Raw genomic sequence first — 19058 nt, forward strand, 5'->3', positions numbered from 1 at the left:
TGTGTATTTCTTATGGTCTTTAAATACCCAATCCAAAAGAGGGGAGGAAAGCAGACTTTTTTTTTTTTTTATCATGATACAAGGAACAAGCAAAGTGATTATCATCTTAATACGCAAAACTCTTAAGTTTTTCACCCTAGGTGAAGACCTAGGTGGTACCACACCTTAAGTCAAATCTTCAATCAATAACCTTGAAGGAGCAAGACTACACCTGAACTTGCTGACCTTTAGTCAAGGTGGAACCAATCCACTTCTGTGGGATCCAACAATAGGAAAATAATTTTTGAGTCTCAGGTCAGAGAAAGGGCCTCCTTATTTTCTTGTAAAACTTTGTTGTCCTTAATACATCTTTGTCATTGTTTTTTAAGGTGGACGACACTATCAAGATTGCAGAAGCGCTCTTGTCTGACCTGTCAGGGTTTCGCTCTTTCCATCGGAGTGCTGAAGATCTCTTGGACCAGTTTAAGCTATATGAGCAAGAACAGTTTGATGACTGGTCCAGGGAAGTTCAGTCAGGGTTGTCTGATTCCAGATCAGGTTTGTGGTAAGTGCCACTCCTCTGAGCTGTCAACACAAAACCATGTGTTAGTAATCTGTGTAGCAGAGGTAGAACTAGAACTGTGTCAGAAGACTGATCAGAATAATAACGAGCACAACTCGAACAACACAGGTGTGTGAATTGTTCCGTATCCTCAGATAGAAAATCTTTAAGTTCAGGTTTGCTATGCTGTGGACTTTTTCCTTAAACCTTGGGTGTAGCCTTGAGAGCTGGTCTCTTGAGCTACAACTTTTTAAAAAAGATTTATTTATTTATTTATTATGTATACAGCATTCCTTCCATGTATGTTTACATGCCAGAAGAGGGCACCAGATCTCATTGTAGATGGCTGTGAGCCACCATGTGGTTGCTGGGAATTGAACTCAGGACCTCTGGAAGAGCAGTCAGTGCTCTTAACCCCTGAGCCATCTCTCCAGCCCTTGAGCTACGATATTAAACCCTTTAAGAAAGAAGTATTTTCTCATGACATCCCAAATAGTAAGCCTTTGGTAAGTATTTATTGAATTAGGTTGTTGTTGTATAGTATTCTTTTTATTTTATTTTTAAAAATAACCTTTTCTCATTTTATATACCTATCCCAGTTCCCTCTCCCTTTCCTTCTCCTGCTCTCCCCTGATTCCACTCCTCAGAGAGGGTAAAGATTCTCATGGGGAGTCAACAAAGTCTGACACATCGCTTTGAGGCTATGCCTGTATTTGGGCATAGTATCCCTCCAAGGAGAATAGGCTCCAAAAAGCTAATTCAAGCACTAGGGATAAATCCCGGTCCCACTGCCAATGGCCTCACAGACTGCCTAAGCCTACAACTGTTACCCACATTCAAGGGGCCTAGTTTGAGCCTTGTCTTTGGAGTTAGTGAGCTCCTACTAGCTCAGGTCAGATGTTTCTGTGGGTATCTCCATCATGGTCTTGACCCCTTTGCTCATATTATTGCTCCTCCCTCTCTTCAACTAGACTGTGGGGGCTCAACCCAGTGCATAGCTGTGAATCTCTGCATCTGCTTCCATCAGTTTCTGAATAAAGTTTGTATGATCACATTTAAGGTAGTCGTCAATCTGATAATAGGGGAAGGCCAGGTCAGGTACCCTCTCCACTATTGCTTAGGGTCTTAGCTGGAGTCATCGTTGTGGATTCCTGGGAATTTCCCTAGTGTCAGGTTTCTTGCTAGCCCCTTAATAGCTCCCTCAATCAAGAAATCTCTTTCCTTGCTCTCCCTCTCTGTCCTTCCCTCATCTCTGCCATCCCATTCCCTTATGTTCTCCTCTCCTCTTCCCTTCTTGTCTGCTTCTCCTCTTCCACCCTCCTTTCCACCCTACACTCCAAATTTTCTCAAGAATTCTTGTCTATTTCCCCTTTCCAGGGGGATTCATGTATGCCTTTTTCAGGGTTTTCCTTGTTACCTAGCTTCTCTGGGGTCTTGGATTATAGGTGGTTATCCTTTGCTTTATGTCTAATATCCGCTTATGAGTGAGTACATACTGTGTTTGTCTTTCTGGGTCTGGGTTACCTCACTCTGGATGGTTTTTTTTTTTTTTTTTTTTTGTTCCATCCATTTGCCTGCAAATTTCAAGATGTCATTATTTTTTACTGCAGAATAGTACTCCATTGTGTAAATGTACCACATTTTCTTTATCTATTCTTTGGTTGAGAGGCATCTAGGTTGTTTCCAGGTTCTGGCTGTTACAAATAATGCTGCTATGAACATAGTTGAGCAAATGTCCTTGTGGTGTGACTGTGCATCCTTTTTTTATATATTCAAGAGTGGTATTGCTGGGTCTTGAGGTAGATTGATTCCCAATATTTTGAGAAATTGCCATACTGATTTCCAAGGTGACTGTACAAGCAGTGGAGGAGTGTTCCCTTACTCCCCATCCTCCAGCATAAGCTGTCATTAGTGTTTTTTTTTTATTTATTATGTATACAATATTCTGTGTGTGCCTGAAGGCCAGAAGAGGGCACCAGACCTCATTACAGATGGTTGTGAGCCACCATGTGGTTGCTGGGAATTGAACTCAGGACCCTTGGAAGAACAGGCAATGCTCTTAACCTCTGAGCCATCTCTCCAGCCCCTGTCATTAGTGTTATTGATCTTAGTCATTCTGACAGGTATTAGATGTTAATCCACCATATAAACAAACTGAAAGAAAAAAAAACACATGATCATTTCATTAGCTGCTGAAGAAACCTTCGTAAATATCCAGCACCCCTTCATGATAAAGGTCTTGGAGAGATCAGGGATACAAGAAACATACCTAAACATAATAAAGGCAATATACAGCAAACTACAGCCAATATCAAATTAAATGGAGAGGAACTCAAAGTGATTCCACTAAAATCAGGAACAGGACAAGGCTGTTCCTCTCTCCATATTTATTCAATATAGTACTTGAAGTTCTAGCTAGAGCAATACAACAACAAAAGGAGATCAAGGGGATACAAATTGGAAAGGGAGAAGTCAAACTTTCACTATTTACAGATGATATGATAGTATACATAAGTAACCCCAAAAATTCTGCCAGGGAACTTCTACATCTGATAAACTTCAATAATATGGCAGGATACAAGGTCAACTCAAAAAGAATCAGTAGTCCTCCTATATACAAATGATGAAAAGGCTTAGCAAGAAATCAGAGAAATATCACCATTTATAATAGCCACAAACAACATAAAATATCTTGGGAAGAACTTTATTTTTCACACCGTTCCAGCTATATTTGAAAGACAGTTGCACAGTAGTGTTAACTTCTCTCTCTCTCTCTCTCTCTCTCTCTCTCTCTCTCTCTCTCTCTTTTGAGATAGGATTTCTTTGTAGCTTTGGAGCCTATCCTGGAACTCACTTTGCAGACCAGGCTGGCCTTGAACTCACAGAGATCCACCTGCCTCTCTGCTCCCAAGTACTGGGATTAACGGTGTACACCACCACTTCTAAACTTCAGTCTTTAAGTTCTTGAGGTAGTTAGCACTCTGTCTCTATACCTTCCCACAGACATCATTGACTAGGACCCCAAGTCTCCAGACTGTCAAAGCGGCCCTTACTTGTATGTATGAAAATGCTACTCACAGAATTAAATAAATCCCCAGTTGTTCACAGGATTTGTGTGTTCTTTCAAACCAAATAGCTCTAATTTTGATTCATAAGAGATGATTGATAACAAAACCAGCATACAATTTTCTTTTGAAGAATAAGCAGGAAAAACAGAATTGTAAAGCCTTGATTAGAAAGTTTTTTTTCTTTTTTTTGAAATTTAAAATTGATTTGCAGAAAAGTTGAGTGAATTTTTAAATTAGTTTTATTAGACGAAAGAATAAGAACAACGAGCTTCAAAGATTCCTATTCATCCTTTTTGCTCTCTCTCTCTCTCTCTCTTTTCTTTAGTATTGAGGCTAGCAGCCGTATTATGGAGTTGGATCCTAATGATGGGTCTTTAAAAGTGCACTATTCCGATCGTTTGGTGGTTCTTCTGCGAGAAGTGCGTCAGCTTTCTGCCCTGGGCTTTGTTATTCCTGCCAAAATACAACAGGTTGCCAATGTTGCCCAGAAATTCTGCAAGCAAGCCATCATTCTTAAGCAGGTATGAGTGACATGGTGGGAGCATGGCGGGACTTAGAGCCCCTTGTCATGGCTAGGAGACAGAAAGGAGGGAAGGGGTGGGAGAGGCCCCACAATTCCTCCTAAGAGCATATATTACCATTGCTCTAAAAGCCTACTAAACCTCACCTCTTTTTATTATTTTTCGTTAATTACTTGAGGCAGGGTCTCACTATATAATCCTGGCTTCCTTATGACTAACTACATAGACCAGGCTGTCTTCATGCCTCTGCCTCTGCCTTTCAAGTTAGGCTTGAAGGTGTGTGCCACCACTTCCAGGCCCACTTCTTTAAAAGAAATTGTTTTTATTTATTCCTTGTCAGTTTCATAATGTGTACAATGTATCTCTCCTGATCATACTGACTCCCAGTGCCCTTCCATTTCCTCCCAGATCCCCACACAAACCCCTTCTTCCTTCATTCCTGAGTTCCTATTTGTGCTGCCCACATGTGCATGGTTGTGGGGCCTTCTACTTATTACAGATGATTTACCAGAGACCACAGCCCGCAAGAATGCCTCATTTCCACAGCAGCACCAACTGCTGGTAGCTTGCCATCTAGGGGTCTTAGGGTGAGGTCTTGTGAGGTCAGTGACTCCGTATGTGCAAGGCCATGCCATGTCCAGTTGACAGCATTTCACAGTCCTCACCGACCTCCTCACCAGCCCAACCTCCCTTTACCCTTGGGCGAAGGGTTGATAAAGACCTTTCAATGAGCTTTGGGCACTCAGTAGTCACTTTTCTCAGCTTTTTGACTTCTCACATCAACTGCTGCCCACTGAAAATAGACATTTCTCTGACTAAAGGTTGAGAGCTGCACCAATCTGTGGTTATCAAAATAAATATTTATCAGTTGGCAATGTGAGTGTTTAGTACAGCATCAGCTGAGCTCCTCTCAGCACTGGAGCCTTCCTGGCCATTCAAGGCTTACAGTAGCAGACAGGAACTCCCTTCCGTGGAGCAGGCCTTAAGTATAGTGCGAAAGCAGTCGTGCTGCCATTGCAGCAATGGGTATGTCTGCCTGGCAGGTCAGTATTGTCATAGGAAGGGCTCAGTAGTCAGTAACACCTTGTCTTAGTTACACTTCTGTAGCCATGATGAGACACCGTGACTAAGGCAACTCTTTCAAGAGAAAGGATTTAACTGGGCGTTTGCTTACAGTTTCAAAGTGTTAGTCCATGATCATCATGGCAGGACGCAGACAAGGGTAGCCCTGGAGTAATAGCTGAAGGTTTTATGTATTGATCCACAGGCAGCAGGCAGAGAAAGATTGGGCTTGGTGGGGGCTTTTTGAAATTTCAAAGCGCACTCCCAGTGACACATTCCTCCAACAAAGCCACACTACTCTAACAAAGCCATACCTCATAATTCTTTCAAATAGTTCATTAGCTGGGGTAAGCACTTAAACATCCGAGTCTTTGGGGGCATTCTCAGTCAAACCACCTCAGATCATGAGTGTCATTTCTCTCCATCCGGCCTGTATATCATCTACAGCACTGTGAATGCTAGCCATTAGGGAGGAAGATTCTTGGCTATTTCCAGACTGTTGTCTTTATGTACCATATTCAAAATGTGTGGTGTCCGTAGTATACTCTAGTTAAGATTGGCAAACAATGTTGATAAGTAGGGGGTTTCCATAAGAATTTTTCATACATCCTTAGATTTGGTTATTCCATTCTTTGCTTCTTTCTCTCCTATCCCTCTACCCTGTATCTCTGGTTAAAACTTTAACCCCCAATATTCTCTCCTTTGCTACTCTCCCCTTCCCTCAATAAACCTCCTACCTTCATCTCAGTCTCTTCTTGGCTTCCTGGCATCTGCATACTCCTAAGTTAAACACACAGATCTAAAATTGGAAGCCAGGATCAACATATGAGAGAGAACATGTGGTGTTAGTTTTTCTGGACCTGAGTTATCTCACTAATGAGATATTTTCCAGTTCCATCTGTTTTCCTGCACTTTATTTATTTATTTATTTATTTATTTATTTATTTATTTATTTTGTTAAAGCTGTGTATACGGACCACATTTTCATTATCCGTTCATCAGTTGATGGTCAGCTAGGCGGATTCCATTTCTGGCTACTGTGAGTAAAATAGCAATGAGTAGACAGTGTCTCTGTGCTAAGGTGTGGCGTCTTGAGTATGTGCACAGAGGTGCTGCATCTGGGGAATGTGTTAGTTCTGTTCCAGCTCTATGAGGAACTTTGATACTGTAACATGCCTCCTTTAAGAAAAAGCATGAAAAGTGTTCAGGAGGGAATTGTGTACTGAGGTTGGTAACCTGCGTGGTGAGGATGAGCCTTCTGTGTAGGCGTGTCCTCATTTTGCTGTCACTTAGGAACCTGCAAGTCATACGTGCTGCATGATGAGTGCTTCAGATGTAGATGGTACTGAAGTGAACGTTCAGGCTCTTCTCATCCACTGTGGGTGTACAAAGGAGGGAAAACCGCTTCAATGAATCCTCCATTTTCCCGCTGTAATGGGAAGCACATGTGTGATGCCCTTCCCACTGTCACACATCGCCAGTAACTTGAGAAGCTCGATTTGAAGCAGGGAGACTAGTTAGTTTGCAGACTGTTTCCCTGATCTGTGCAGGGAATGCATCAGTGTATGAATTAGATGAGAGGATAGACTTAGGGAAATGTGCTTGGACTGAAGATGTATTTTGAAAAGTAGAGGCTTTTGCCATTGTGAGATTTGAGAGAAAATATCAAGTCAAGTTTTGGTCTGAACTGTGTACAGTTAGTTGTGTTATATTTCACAAAGGCTTGCGTGTACACATAGTGGTGTTATATTCTACAAGGGCTAGAGCATACAGATAGTTGTGTTATAGTCTACAAGGGCTTGTGTGTACAGATAGTTGTGTTATATTCTACAAGGGCTTGTGTGTACAGATAGTTGTGTTATAGTCTACAAGGACTTGTGTGTACAGATAGTTGTGTTATAGTCTACAAGGACTTGTGTGTACAGATAGTTGTGTTATAGTCTACAAGGGCTTGTGTGTACAGATAGTTGTGTTATAGTCTACAAGGACTTGAGTGTACAGATAGTTTTGTTGACTTCTACAGTCTCTTGAGTGCTTTTGAGACTATGCAGGAGATGGAAATTCAATCTTTCATCACTGAGTCTTTCCTTAGTGCTGGATTCCTTTCTTCTCAATGTGGTGAACTTGATTTCAGAGACTAAAATTTATTGTCTAACCACTGTTAGGACATGACTTGATAAATTGTAGGAACTCAACATGTTTGTGTTTATTAGGCATATTGGTTCATAAATAAATTTTGGTCTGGAGATGAAAAACTTTCTGTGTAGTTTTACAGTTGAGAAAAATATTACTATCAAACAAAAATAAAGAAAATGTGCTGAAAACAAAATTTTTTATTTCTTGCTGCTAATTGTTCTTGTATTTTGTAGGTGGCTCATTTTTACAATTCCATTGATCAACAGATGATTCAAAGTCAGAGGCCCATGATGCTGCAGTCTGCATTAGCATTTGAGCAGATAATTAAGGTAAGATCCCTTGCCTTACGATGTAGTTGGATAGGTTCTTTCTCAGTTCTCAGTCCACCACAGTCACTGGGCAAGCTTGAGCGCATTCTGTCTCCAAGGATTTTCTTAGTGAGGAATTCCCCACTGTAGATTTAAGGAATTACAATGCTTCACATACTTGGGTATTGGTTTTGATGAGCTACATTAATATATATAATATGCAACTTACATGCTATTGTATTCTTTTCCACTAATTTTGAGATTCTAGTGTACAGAATTCTTGACTTTTTTTTCTAAATTATCTCTAGATTTTGTAACTTAAGACTTGTTTACGTTCTTTTTGATTTAAATAACCATATATAGGAAATTGGAAAAAAATCACAATAGTTTTTAAACTTCATGGTACTCTTGTGACAGCAAACATTTTGAAATTTATACTTTTAATCTTCATAGAGATCAGTGTTAAGAATAATTGGGCTTATAACATAAAATTAAACCTTTTTGGAAAAAGAAATGTATCTGAATACTATTACTTGTTGTGCTGTAGAATTCAAAGGCAGGAAGTGGAGGCAAATCACAGATTACTTGGGACAACCCTAAAGAATTAGAAGGCTATATCCAGAAACTCCAAAACGCTGCTGAGCGACTTGCCACGGAGAACAGGAAGCTGAGAAAGTGGCACACTACATTTTGTGAGAAGGTATATTTTATTTATAGCACTTAATATACTGTGAATAGAACTGAATAAAAATAATTTGTATATAACTACATTTTTCTTTTGAAGTAATTTGAGATTTAAAACTGTCCCAATAGTTTGTTTCCTTCTCTCTGCTTCTGCTGTTAACTATGAACCTAGCAGAGTACAGACATCTGTGCCAGGAGGTCAGCCTTTGGGACTTGTACATTTCCCAACACATTCTGTGTCCTGGCTGAGCGCAGATCCCTGCTTTCCACTTTGCCCCTAGTAACCGAGTGTGAGTGGTGCTCTCCTCATGAGCCTGCAGTGGTGGCGGAAACAGTCCCAAAGTGATGTTTTGCCCTTCTCAGTGAGTAGTACATCATCACTTGATTAAGATGGCTGAGTCACTGGGAGTTCTGTCTTCCTAACAGGTTGTCATTCTTATGAATATTGATCTGCTTCGGCAGCAGCAGCGTTGGAAGGATGGGCTGCAGGAACTGAGGACTGGCTTAGCAAGTGTGGCAGCACAGGTACGTGGGTTGTGCTTTGCAGTTCTGTCTTTGGGAGTCTGGATGTATGGCTCGGTGCCAATTGCATACAGAGTTATAGACCTCTCTTGGTACCTCTAGCAAATACAGGATTCTCTGACTCACATACAAATGCCATAAATCGCAGTGAATTCGCACTAACACTGTGAAGGGAAGCTCTGTGTGCCTCACAGAAGACTGAGTCCAATCTAGTATGCCTTTCTCCTGACTTGGTGCTTACACATTTGCTGTTTGCTGTTCTTTTTCTAGAGACTGCCGTCTGCAGAATGTAAGTTAGGTTCAGAGCGCAGTCTATGTGATGTAACTGTCAGGGTTCTTTTTCTTCTTAGAGACATCTTGTTGCTAGGCTCTGAGCGGGACATGAGTGAGTCAGCTGTTTTAGATATTTTCTAGTTCTCAGAATTTGAAGAAAAAGCCCAAAGTTCCAGAATAAACGTCTTCAGGCTTTTTGAAAGCAAACAGCAATATTAAACAAAAGCCAACTATTTGAGCAGTCTATTTTAAATTGCTTAATTTTAAAATATTCAATGAATTATTATGGACTAGGAAATGAAGTGTGATGCTTTTTTGAGAACTTTGAAAAAATGTAGAAGAATTTATAAAGTAGACTACTTGTAAAACCAGCTTCAAATAAAAACAATGTTGACTTGAGTTTTTAATTTTAATGAGTCTCTTGTATAATATTTATACTGTGAGGTTTTTGTGTTAAATATTTCATAAGCCATCTTACTAAAAGTAGCAATTAGAGTTGCATATTTTAAAATATTTAAAGTTGAGTTTTAATCTGTCAAATGTGCTTTATGTAGCTTGAAAATCATAAGTTAAAAAAACCATTTTTTACCAGTTTTCAAATTGAAAATGTGAATGACATTTCAGGGGTTCCAAGCCAGCGACATGCAGGCCTGGAGGCAGCACTGGAACCACCAGCTCTACAAGGCTCTGGAGCACCAGTATCAGATGGGCCTGGAGGCGCTGAATGAGAACCTGCCAGAGATAAATGTAGACTTAACCTACAAGTAAGATGCTTTGCGGTTCTGATTTATTTTGTAATAATTTATATTTTAAGTTATATAATTTTTAAAGGATTTAGAATGTCATTCATATTGTTTTTTCAGACAGGGAAGGTTACAATTTAGGCCTCCTTTTGAAGAAATCCGGGCTAAATATTACAGAGAAATGAAGAGGTTCATCGGCATTCCCAATCAGTTTAAAGGAGTGGGCGAGACTGGAGATGAGTCAATATTTTCTGTTATGATTGATAGAAATGCTAGCGGATTTCTGACTATTTATGGCAAAGCAGAAGATCTGTTTAGAAGGCTGTCAGCTGTGTTACGTCAACATAAGGTACAGAGCATGTGAATTTCTACCCTTATCAGAAATGTTACTCATATAGTAAGTCTACAAATTAATATTTTCTCTGTGGTGAAATGAACTTGAAATGTGTAAACCGGGGAGGTGGTTTTATGGACCCTCAACCTAGGTTTATGCTACAAAGGGAAAGGAGTTATGGCCAATTTTGTTTTTATTTTACGAAGTTTGGGAAACTAGCTTTGTTTTCTTTTAAATTAGCTCAGTGTGTGATTGACATTTGTATCAATTTTAATTCTGAAGACAATATATTTTGAGCTAGAGTGCTTAACTGCTTCTGAGAAAGCTGTCACTGGGCAGTTTTGTTTTTGTGGGAATGTAGGTGTGCTTGCACGAGCCTCGGTGGTGTACATGTGGCCTGTATAGTTTAGATGCCACAGTGTGTCCCCTGTTCCTGTGCAAAGTGTCACTCTGCCATGACGGTTAATGCGACTGTTTCTGAGTACGTGTGTGATGCTCAGCAACTCGGGAATCCCAGCTCTCCTCTTAGTGCTCATTGGTGCCGACAAGAGTCATGGCCAGAGACTCGGCCAGTGGGAACGCCTGTGTGTCAGATCTCTAGGAGCACGCGTGTCCATCTGTAAGCTGTACTTTGTAGGAGTGATTTTTGGACTGGGATTTTATATATATATATATATTAATATGAGAAGAGATTCTAAAACAGTTTATTTTCCTCACTTTGTTGGTCCTAATCAGTGGGTCTTACTCTTTCAGTATCAGCTTATGGGTTCCCTTTGATTAATACGGTTTCCTTCTTTAAGTAGGAATGGGTTGTAATTGGACAAGTTGACATGGAAGCTCTGGTGGAAAAGCACCTTTTGACTGTGCATGATTGGGAGAGGAATTTTAAAGCACTGAAGATAAAAGGGAAGGAAGTTGAGCGACTCCCCAGGTATGAGAAGCTGAGATGCTTCTGCGGCACTAGTTGTGACATGGCCCTGCTGGGAATGTGGGCGCCAATCTCTGAGGGGGATTTCCTTAGGATTAGCCCAGCTTTGGGAGATTGCATGCCTTTGCTACCTGAACTTGCACCTGATGAAGCTGTTTGGACAATGAATTACATGAGAATGAACGTGTCACCTAGGAAAGATAGCATCTAGAACTCTTATTAACTTACTTTTCCTTTTAGTAAATGTTTGGTGAGTACCGATACCACAAAGAACTTTACATAAATACGGGCAAGAAGAAGAGATTCCTGAGCTCACGGTGCTTACTCTGGTAGTGCACAGCGTATGTTTGATGAGGAAGTCATGTCCATTAAAGGCTTAGTGAATTTGTTATGGAGTTAGGTGTCTCAACAGTTGCATGACTTCGACGTGAATTCAAATATAAATCTCAGTTTCTTCTACTTTTAAAAATACTTGCAAAGAAAGTAATACTTGTAAGGATTATATACAGTAATTTGCATATATGTTACTAGTACAGATTATATTTTCAACCATCATTAATAGTTTTTAACTATAAATACTTAATGGAATATATTCTGTGTTAGACATTAAACTAATTATAGCAATTCAGAAGGTATTGACTCCCTGTCCTGATTTGGTACAAAGTCAAGGAAGTTTCATTAGGATATTAACGAGCCTGAGATTTTGAGATATAGAAATAGTTCCCTAGGGGCTGGAGAGATGGCTCAGCGGTTAAGAGCACTGACTGCTCTTCCAGAGGTCCTGAGTTCAATTCCCAGCAACCACATGGTGGCTCACAACCATCTGTAATGAGATCTGGTACCCTCTTCTGGTCTGCAGAACACTGTATACATAATGAATAAATAAATCTTTAAAAAAAAAGATTTACCTTGTAGGGGGAAAAATCTAAAAAAAAAAAAGTTACCTATCACATCTGTCTACCTGCCTACTTATCTATTTATTTTTATGATACAGAGGACTGAACCCAGCAACTTGTCCATGCTAAGCAATTGCTGTATCCCTGAACTACACTCCAGGTTCTCATTAAATTGTCCAACCTATTTTGGAAGTTAACTGTCTTCCTGCCTTGTGCTCTTGAGTACCTGAGACTATAAGCATGTGTCACCAGTACCATTATATAATATACTTAGCTTGTTTCTAGGTTTTCACAGTTAATACCTTGATAATGCATTGGTATATGGCTTAAACATTTCCTCTGGACTGGGTGTGGCCATATATCTATAATTGGAAAGGGGAGGTGAAGGAGGATAAAGACTTCAAGGCTGTTTTTGCTATTGAGGGGATTCAAAGCTAGCCTGGCTATGTGAAGCTGAAAAGAAAAGATTATTTTTATTTTTTAATTTTTTTTGTTTTTTGAGGTTATAAGATAATTACGTCATCCTTCCCCACCCCTCCAGCCTTCCCATATACTTCTTGTTGCTCTCTTTGAAATTCATGCCCTCTTTTTTCCTTTTGTGATTGTTTTGTGTGTATATTCCTAAGTATGTGAGTACAACCTGCTCAGTCATATAATATTATTTGTGTGTCTGTTTTCAGTGCTGACCATTGGTATTAGATAACAACTGGTGTGCTCTTTTCTGGGGAAGGCTGTTTCTCGTGCTCCCAGTGTTCCTTAGTTGCCTGTAGTTCTTTGTGTAGGACTGAAGCCTGTGTGCTTTCCCTGTCCTCTGGCATGTCTATTGCTATTGTTCTTGTTCAACTCAAATTAAGGCAGCCATGTTGGTGAGACTTAGCTTCTGACATTACTAAGAAATGCAGGCTCAGAAGAACTCCTGACTCTCTGACTCCTACAGTCTCCCCCACTCCCCCTCTTCCTTAACAACCCCTGAGCCTTAGGTGTGGGAGTGTGTTGTAGGCGCATCCACTGGGACTGGGTTCTATAGCTCTGCGTTTTGATTGGTTGTGTGTAGTTGTCCTCTTCTGTTACAAAGGGAAGGGTTCCTTGATGAAATGTGAGGATTACATTTATCTGGGTGTAAGGACAAATGTTTATAATGTAGCTAGGGATTATTCTGATTTAGTAAAGTGGCAGTTATGTGTTCTCTTCCCAGATCCATGTTAGGATAAATTCTACAGGTAGGCCATGGTGACACATGCTCCTAATCCCAGCAGTGGAGGCAGAGATGGGAGGTTGGTTAAGGTCAACAAGCAAACAAAAAGACTCACATTCTGAATGGAAAGTTCTTGAGATAAATATATCTTTCCTAAAATTATGACTTAAATGCTCTTCATAAATTTTTTTTAAAATTTTTTTGAGATGGCATAGCCCAGGCTGGCCTTGCACTCTGTTTGTAGCAAGGATGACGTAGACTTGTAGTCCCTCCTCCCTCCACTCTCTGAGTGCTGGTACAGACGTGTCACTGCGCCGGCTTCCTTTGAATGGGAACACTCTCACCAACTTTCCTAAAAGTTTTCTTTGTCTACAAATTGAAGATTAATTTAAAATTAACTGTTTTTTCCCCTTTTTGTCAATTTTGTAGTTATAAAACAGCTTTGTTGGCTTTATTTTTTTAATAATGTATATTCATTCCATAGTCTATTTTTACCCTTATTTATATGTTGGTTATAAAATAATTACTTTATAAATATGAAATAAATATATACTGAAAAATTAGAACTTATAAATATTTAAATATATTCTATTGGTCGTGTTTAACCATTTATAATTTTTAAAAATGGATATATTTCATGACTGAAAATTAGTACTTTAAGCCTGGTTCTGTGACATATGCATATATCCCCAGCACTCAGGTGTCTGAGGCAGGAGGATTGTGAGTTTGAGGTCAAACTGGGAGACCTTGTCAAGCAAACAAACAAAAAATTCAGTGAATGAAACAGATAAACAAAGAACATCTGTGCTAAGTAGACTTACTGACTAGGAATCTAGGCTGTGTAGAAAAGGACTTTTTAGATTAAATCTATTTTGTCACGCTTTGATGGCTTTGTTGAAGTGTGCTCTAACTCCTGATAACCCAAGGACCCCGTGTCTGTTGGCCCCCAGTGCTGTCAAGGTGGACTGTCTCAGCATCAACTGCAGCCCTGTGAAGACTGTCATCGATGACCTCATCCAGAAGCTATTCGATGTGCTGGTCCTTTCTCTGAAGAAGTCCATCCAGAGTAAAGCCCTATGTATCACTTTGTGTGTTTAGAGCCATAGTTTCTATAGTTACAACATGGGACTCTCAATTACTGGTTAAAACTGAGCTAGAATGTCTTCTCAAATAAAATTTCCTCAAAATAAGGAAAATTCTTCTTTGTCTTTTAAACGTATAAAAATCTCAGACAGTTTTATTAGTGGAAGTCTAGATGGTACTAATTTGTACATAATTGAGAATGATTATAATTCCGACATAATATTTGTTATCATTTCTCTAAATGGTATCTTGAAGCATTTTAGCATTATTTAGAAGACTGGAATTGTTTCAGATTGTTAGTAAATATGAATAGGAAGGAATACATTTTAGGTTTGTTTTTGTCAAAATTTTTATTAATTTCTTTTTAGATGTGTAGAGTGCTTTACCTGTATGTATGCCCCATTTGTGCCTGTTGCCCATGGAGACCAGGAACTGGAGTATGGGTGGTTGTGAGCCTCCATGTGGGTGCTAGGAGCTGAACCTTGCTTCTCTTGACTGCTTTGGGGCCCCTTGATTTAGCAGTCATGTAACCAGAACTGAGCATTTTGTTTGGTAAAAATGATGTGTCATCCCTTTCAGCGCATATATATGAAATCGATACCTTCATCACTGAGGCTATGAAGATCTTAACAATAATACCTCAGTCTGTGGAAGAAATAGGGGATACAAATTTACAGTATAGTAACCTGCAGGATCGGAGGCCAGAGGTGAGAATAAAAAGCAATTATTGTCATCCTTACTTTATAGAGATGTGTAAATGAGGCATTTTATGTGATAGTTAGACCTGTGTAATCTCAGCATGGTGAAGAGGTCTGTGTGATGTGATCTAACTGGGCAGCTCAGGGTTAGACTAATGGTGTAATAACATAGTATCAGTAGCCTTTGCATTAATCCCAGAGGTGTTTACAGCCTTGTGATCTCATGGATTAGAATAATAGTAGAGTAAGCAATCTTGCCTTCAGAATTGGAATCTTATTGTGCAGAATATGATGCTAGAACAGAGATAGAAGAGACACACAAGGGAGTGCTCACAGTTAAAGATGGGAGGTGAGATTGGTAAAAGCAGAATCCAGAAGGAGCAAGGCAACATTTGCAGGGCATTTAAATGATTAAAGTTTTGTTCAGAACGAGAAGGAAGAAGACTCTGAATTGTTTAGAAACTTGAGAAAAGGTGAGAAGGTCACCTTGGTGAATGCTGCTAGTTTTTCTTCAGTATCCTGTACCTTATTTCCCATGTCCATGCAGCCTCTAGTACGCAGACCTTCATCCTTTCTAGTCCTGGCCTCTGATCGTGAAGGGTATTGAATTTGGCCAAGGGCTTCTTTTACCTCTGTGGAAATGATCGTATTGTTTCTGTTCCTGAGTCTATTTATGTGCTCGCTTGGCTGATCTTGGTGGTCAGTGTGCCACACTTGGGAGTAAGGAACCTCAAGAACCACTTCCATAAGATTGTCCCATGGACTTATGGGTCATTGTCCTGATTGCTAATTAAGCAGGAAGGCCCAGCCCACTGTGGAAGGTACATCCCTAGGCAGGCAGCCTGGGCAGTTTTGGACAAGTGAGTCAGTAAGCAGCATTCTCTGTGGGCTTGGCTTAGATTTCTGCCTTAAGTGCCTGGCTTGACTTCCCTAGGTTATGGACTATCTATTGGAAATGTTAGATGAAATAAACTCTTTCCTCCCCAAGTTGTTTTGATCATCGTGTTTAGCCACAGCAAGAGAAAGCAAACAAAGACAACACTGTATGACCTTTACAGGTTCGCATTTGCTAAACTGTCTACAACTTTGGAATTAAACCTAGCTTAATTATAGAGTGTAATTAACAGTAATGCTGTTGAATTCAATTGGCAAGTATTTTGCTGAGAATTTTTATGTCTGTGTTCATAAAATTAGTCTGTATGTTTCTTTTTCTCTTATGTCTTTATCTGGTTTTGGTCACAGGCAAACCTTTATTTTTTTTTATTTGCTTGCTTATTTGTTTGATTGTTTGTTTATTAGGCATGGATAGTTTCTTATTGTCCACAGTAGACTTGAGTTCACTATGTAGTGGAGTATATGACCTTGAATTTCTGATTCTTTTGTCTTTGCCTCCCAATTATTATTTTTCATTCCTTTTGACTTCTGGCATCATAGTGTGTTTGTTAACTTAGTAATAAGCATCAGAAACCTTATAGCTGGGACTTTACCAAATTATTTAAAAGCAAAAACCTTTTAAATTTTTATTTCATTTTAAAATAAAAAATCATGAAATAAGAATCAAAGTAATGAAATCTTGAGGGACTTGATAAAATGATCCATCGCTTCTTTTGACCCTCAGATTTTGCCCTTGTTTCAAGAAGTTGAAGACAAAAACAGACTTTTGCGAACTGTGGCAGGCGGCGGGGTGGAGACTGTTAGCAGTTTGAGAGCCAAGTGGGACAAATTCGAGCTGATGATGGAAAGCCACCAACTGATGATTAAAGATCAGGTGAGAGCCGGCTGCTCTCAGAGTGCGCCTGCATATACTGAGTGTCGTCTGGCTTCAGGAGTTCAGCGCTGCCGCTGGGACTGATCTCTGTCAGTTCTTAGTATAATGTTTCCAAGCTTTCTCTAAATGACAGTTTCACAGGAGTGTCTTTTGGTAGCATTTCTCTACAAGCCAAAATGATGCCTCTCTGTCTGGCCTTTTGTCTGAGGCCTACACTAGCTGAATTAAATTTCGGCCATCTCCGCGTGTTGTCTAGGGTGTTTTACTGTCCACTTGCTCTTTAGTGGGAAGAGGAAGGAGGAAACAGTGCCATCTGACTTCTAGGCACAGCCCGAGGCTGCACACACCTGTCTGTGCTCCATATCTTGGTGACTGACTAGTCTTCGCTCACAGCTGCAGACGACTGAGAAATAGCCTCCTTAGTTAAGAGTGTGTACGCAGGCAGAACAGCAGCGTGTGAATTATTTTTAATTTTTATTTTATGTGTGTGGATGTTTTGACTGCTTGTGTGCCTGTGTGCCTGGTGCTCCTGGAGGGCCAAAGAGGAAGCTGATCCACCGGAATTGAAGTTACAGATAACTGTGAGCCACCGTGTGAGTGTAGGGAATCCCAGGTCCTCAGGAAGTGCAGACATCCCTCCAGCCAACCCTGAACTGTTTTTAATATGGGGTCACTTTTTTTGATAATTGTAGGCATACTGTGAACTCCTAGAATTATTTAGTGTCTATAGTTGACACTTATTTATCATTACTGTAAATTTATATTCTGATTTTTGTTATTAGATTATTTTATTGTAATTGGACTTGACAGGATAAAAAACAGTCATTCAGTGTTGACATTTCTCTCATTTTTTAAAAAAATGCTGAAAGTGAAATGTGGAAACTGAGGTATTCTTCTGTGCTGAGTCCTTGGATCTGCTTCCAGATTGAAGTAATGAAAGGAAATGTGAAGTCCCGACTGCAGACCTATCACCAAGAGCTGGAGAAGTTTAGAGCGCGCTGGGACCAGCTGAAGCCTGGGGACGAGCTCATTGAAGCCGGCCGGCCCAACACCCTGGGGCAGAGCGCGAAAGCCATAAAGGAGAAAAAACTGGAGTTTGATGATCTCGAAGTCGTAAGAAAAAAGCTAGTGTAAGTTATTTTTATTTTGTTTTGTTTTTAATTAATGCTTATTTTGAAAAGACATTTTATGCCTTTGTACTTCGCTTCCTAGCTGTAATTATAGCTCTTTAGTACCTTTCTTCATAAACTTCAGAAAGTTTAAGACTACAAACAGCCTTTTTAACCATCGTATTCTTAGAAGTTGTGATTGAACTATATAAGGACATTAAGATAAATTCAAAAAAGGACTTGTAAGAGGTTAGAACATTAAATTAGCTTACATATTAAATTCAGAGGCTCTAATATTGTTTTGATACCATTCTATTTAAAAATGGAATATTTTATTTTCAGAAAAATACTGCTAATGCCTCTTTTCAAAATGAACCTGAGTGTTTGGGATAGGAGCCCTTTTACAGGCATGGGGATTGAATCTTCAACCTCCTACAGAGTTGGGCATGGCCTGTGTAGCTCTAGCTCCAGTGCTCGAAGCACAGACAGTGATCATGCCTGGGCTGACTGACTGGCCAGCTTATCCATAAAACACTGGCAGTCCAGGTTCAGTGAGAGAACATTTCTCAAAAGAACAGAGGGTGGTAGGAGAGTTTGTCTGACATACCTCTCTGGTCCACACACACACAGACACACACACACACACACACACAGACACACACACACACAGACACACACACACAGACACACACACACAGACACACACACAGACACACACACACAGACACACACAGACACACACACACACACAGACACACACAGACTCAGACACACACACACACAGACACAGACACACACACAGACACACACAGACACACACACACACACAGACACAGACACATACACACACACAGACACAGGCTCAGACACACACACACACAGACACACACACACAGACACACACAGACACACACAGACACACACACACAGACACACACACACAGACGCAGACACACACACAGACACAGACACACACAGACTCAGACACACACACACACAGACACACACACACACACAGACACACACACACAGACGCAGACACACACACACGATCCAGTCAAACAATTCATAAGACAAATAGGAAATATGTTGCTGACTCATCTTAACGGTCATAGCAAGTGCTGATTTATGCAGTGTCTTCCATATGCCTATGTTGGTAAATGCAGCCCTGGGATGAGTGAGTAGACTT

The 19058-nt window shown here is 40.1% G+C and overlaps 1 protein-coding gene across 2 annotated transcripts in view; it reads left to right on the forward strand.

Moving 5' to 3' along the window:
• The window catches only part of Dync2h1 (dynein cytoplasmic 2 heavy chain 1), a 215906-nt gene that overhangs the window by 12378 nt on the left and 184470 nt on the right, over positions 1 to 19058 (forward strand). For both annotated transcript variants that reach the window (XM_048429223.3, XM_048429224.3), the window contains exons 11-22: positions 369 to 544; positions 3935 to 4130; positions 7562 to 7657; positions 8184 to 8336; positions 8747 to 8845; positions 9740 to 9879; positions 9979 to 10207; positions 10996 to 11123; positions 14162 to 14277; positions 14874 to 15001; positions 16611 to 16760; positions 17685 to 17890. In XM_048429223.3, coding sequence (XP_048285180.3) covers positions 369 to 544; positions 3935 to 4130; positions 7562 to 7657; positions 8184 to 8336; positions 8747 to 8845; positions 9740 to 9879; positions 9979 to 10207; positions 10996 to 11123; positions 14162 to 14277; positions 14874 to 15001; positions 16611 to 16760; positions 17685 to 17890 — 1817 coding nt within the window. The remainder of the gene's footprint in view (positions 1 to 368; positions 545 to 3934; positions 4131 to 7561; positions 7658 to 8183; positions 8337 to 8746; positions 8846 to 9739; positions 9880 to 9978; positions 10208 to 10995; positions 11124 to 14161; positions 14278 to 14873; positions 15002 to 16610; positions 16761 to 17684; positions 17891 to 19058) is intronic.

This window comes from Myodes glareolus, chromosome 4, assembly GCF_982192425.1.
Source record: "Myodes glareolus chromosome 4, mMyoGla1.1, whole genome shotgun sequence".
In the NCBI taxonomy this organism is placed as follows: domain Eukaryota; kingdom Metazoa; phylum Chordata; class Mammalia; order Rodentia; family Cricetidae; genus Myodes; species Myodes glareolus.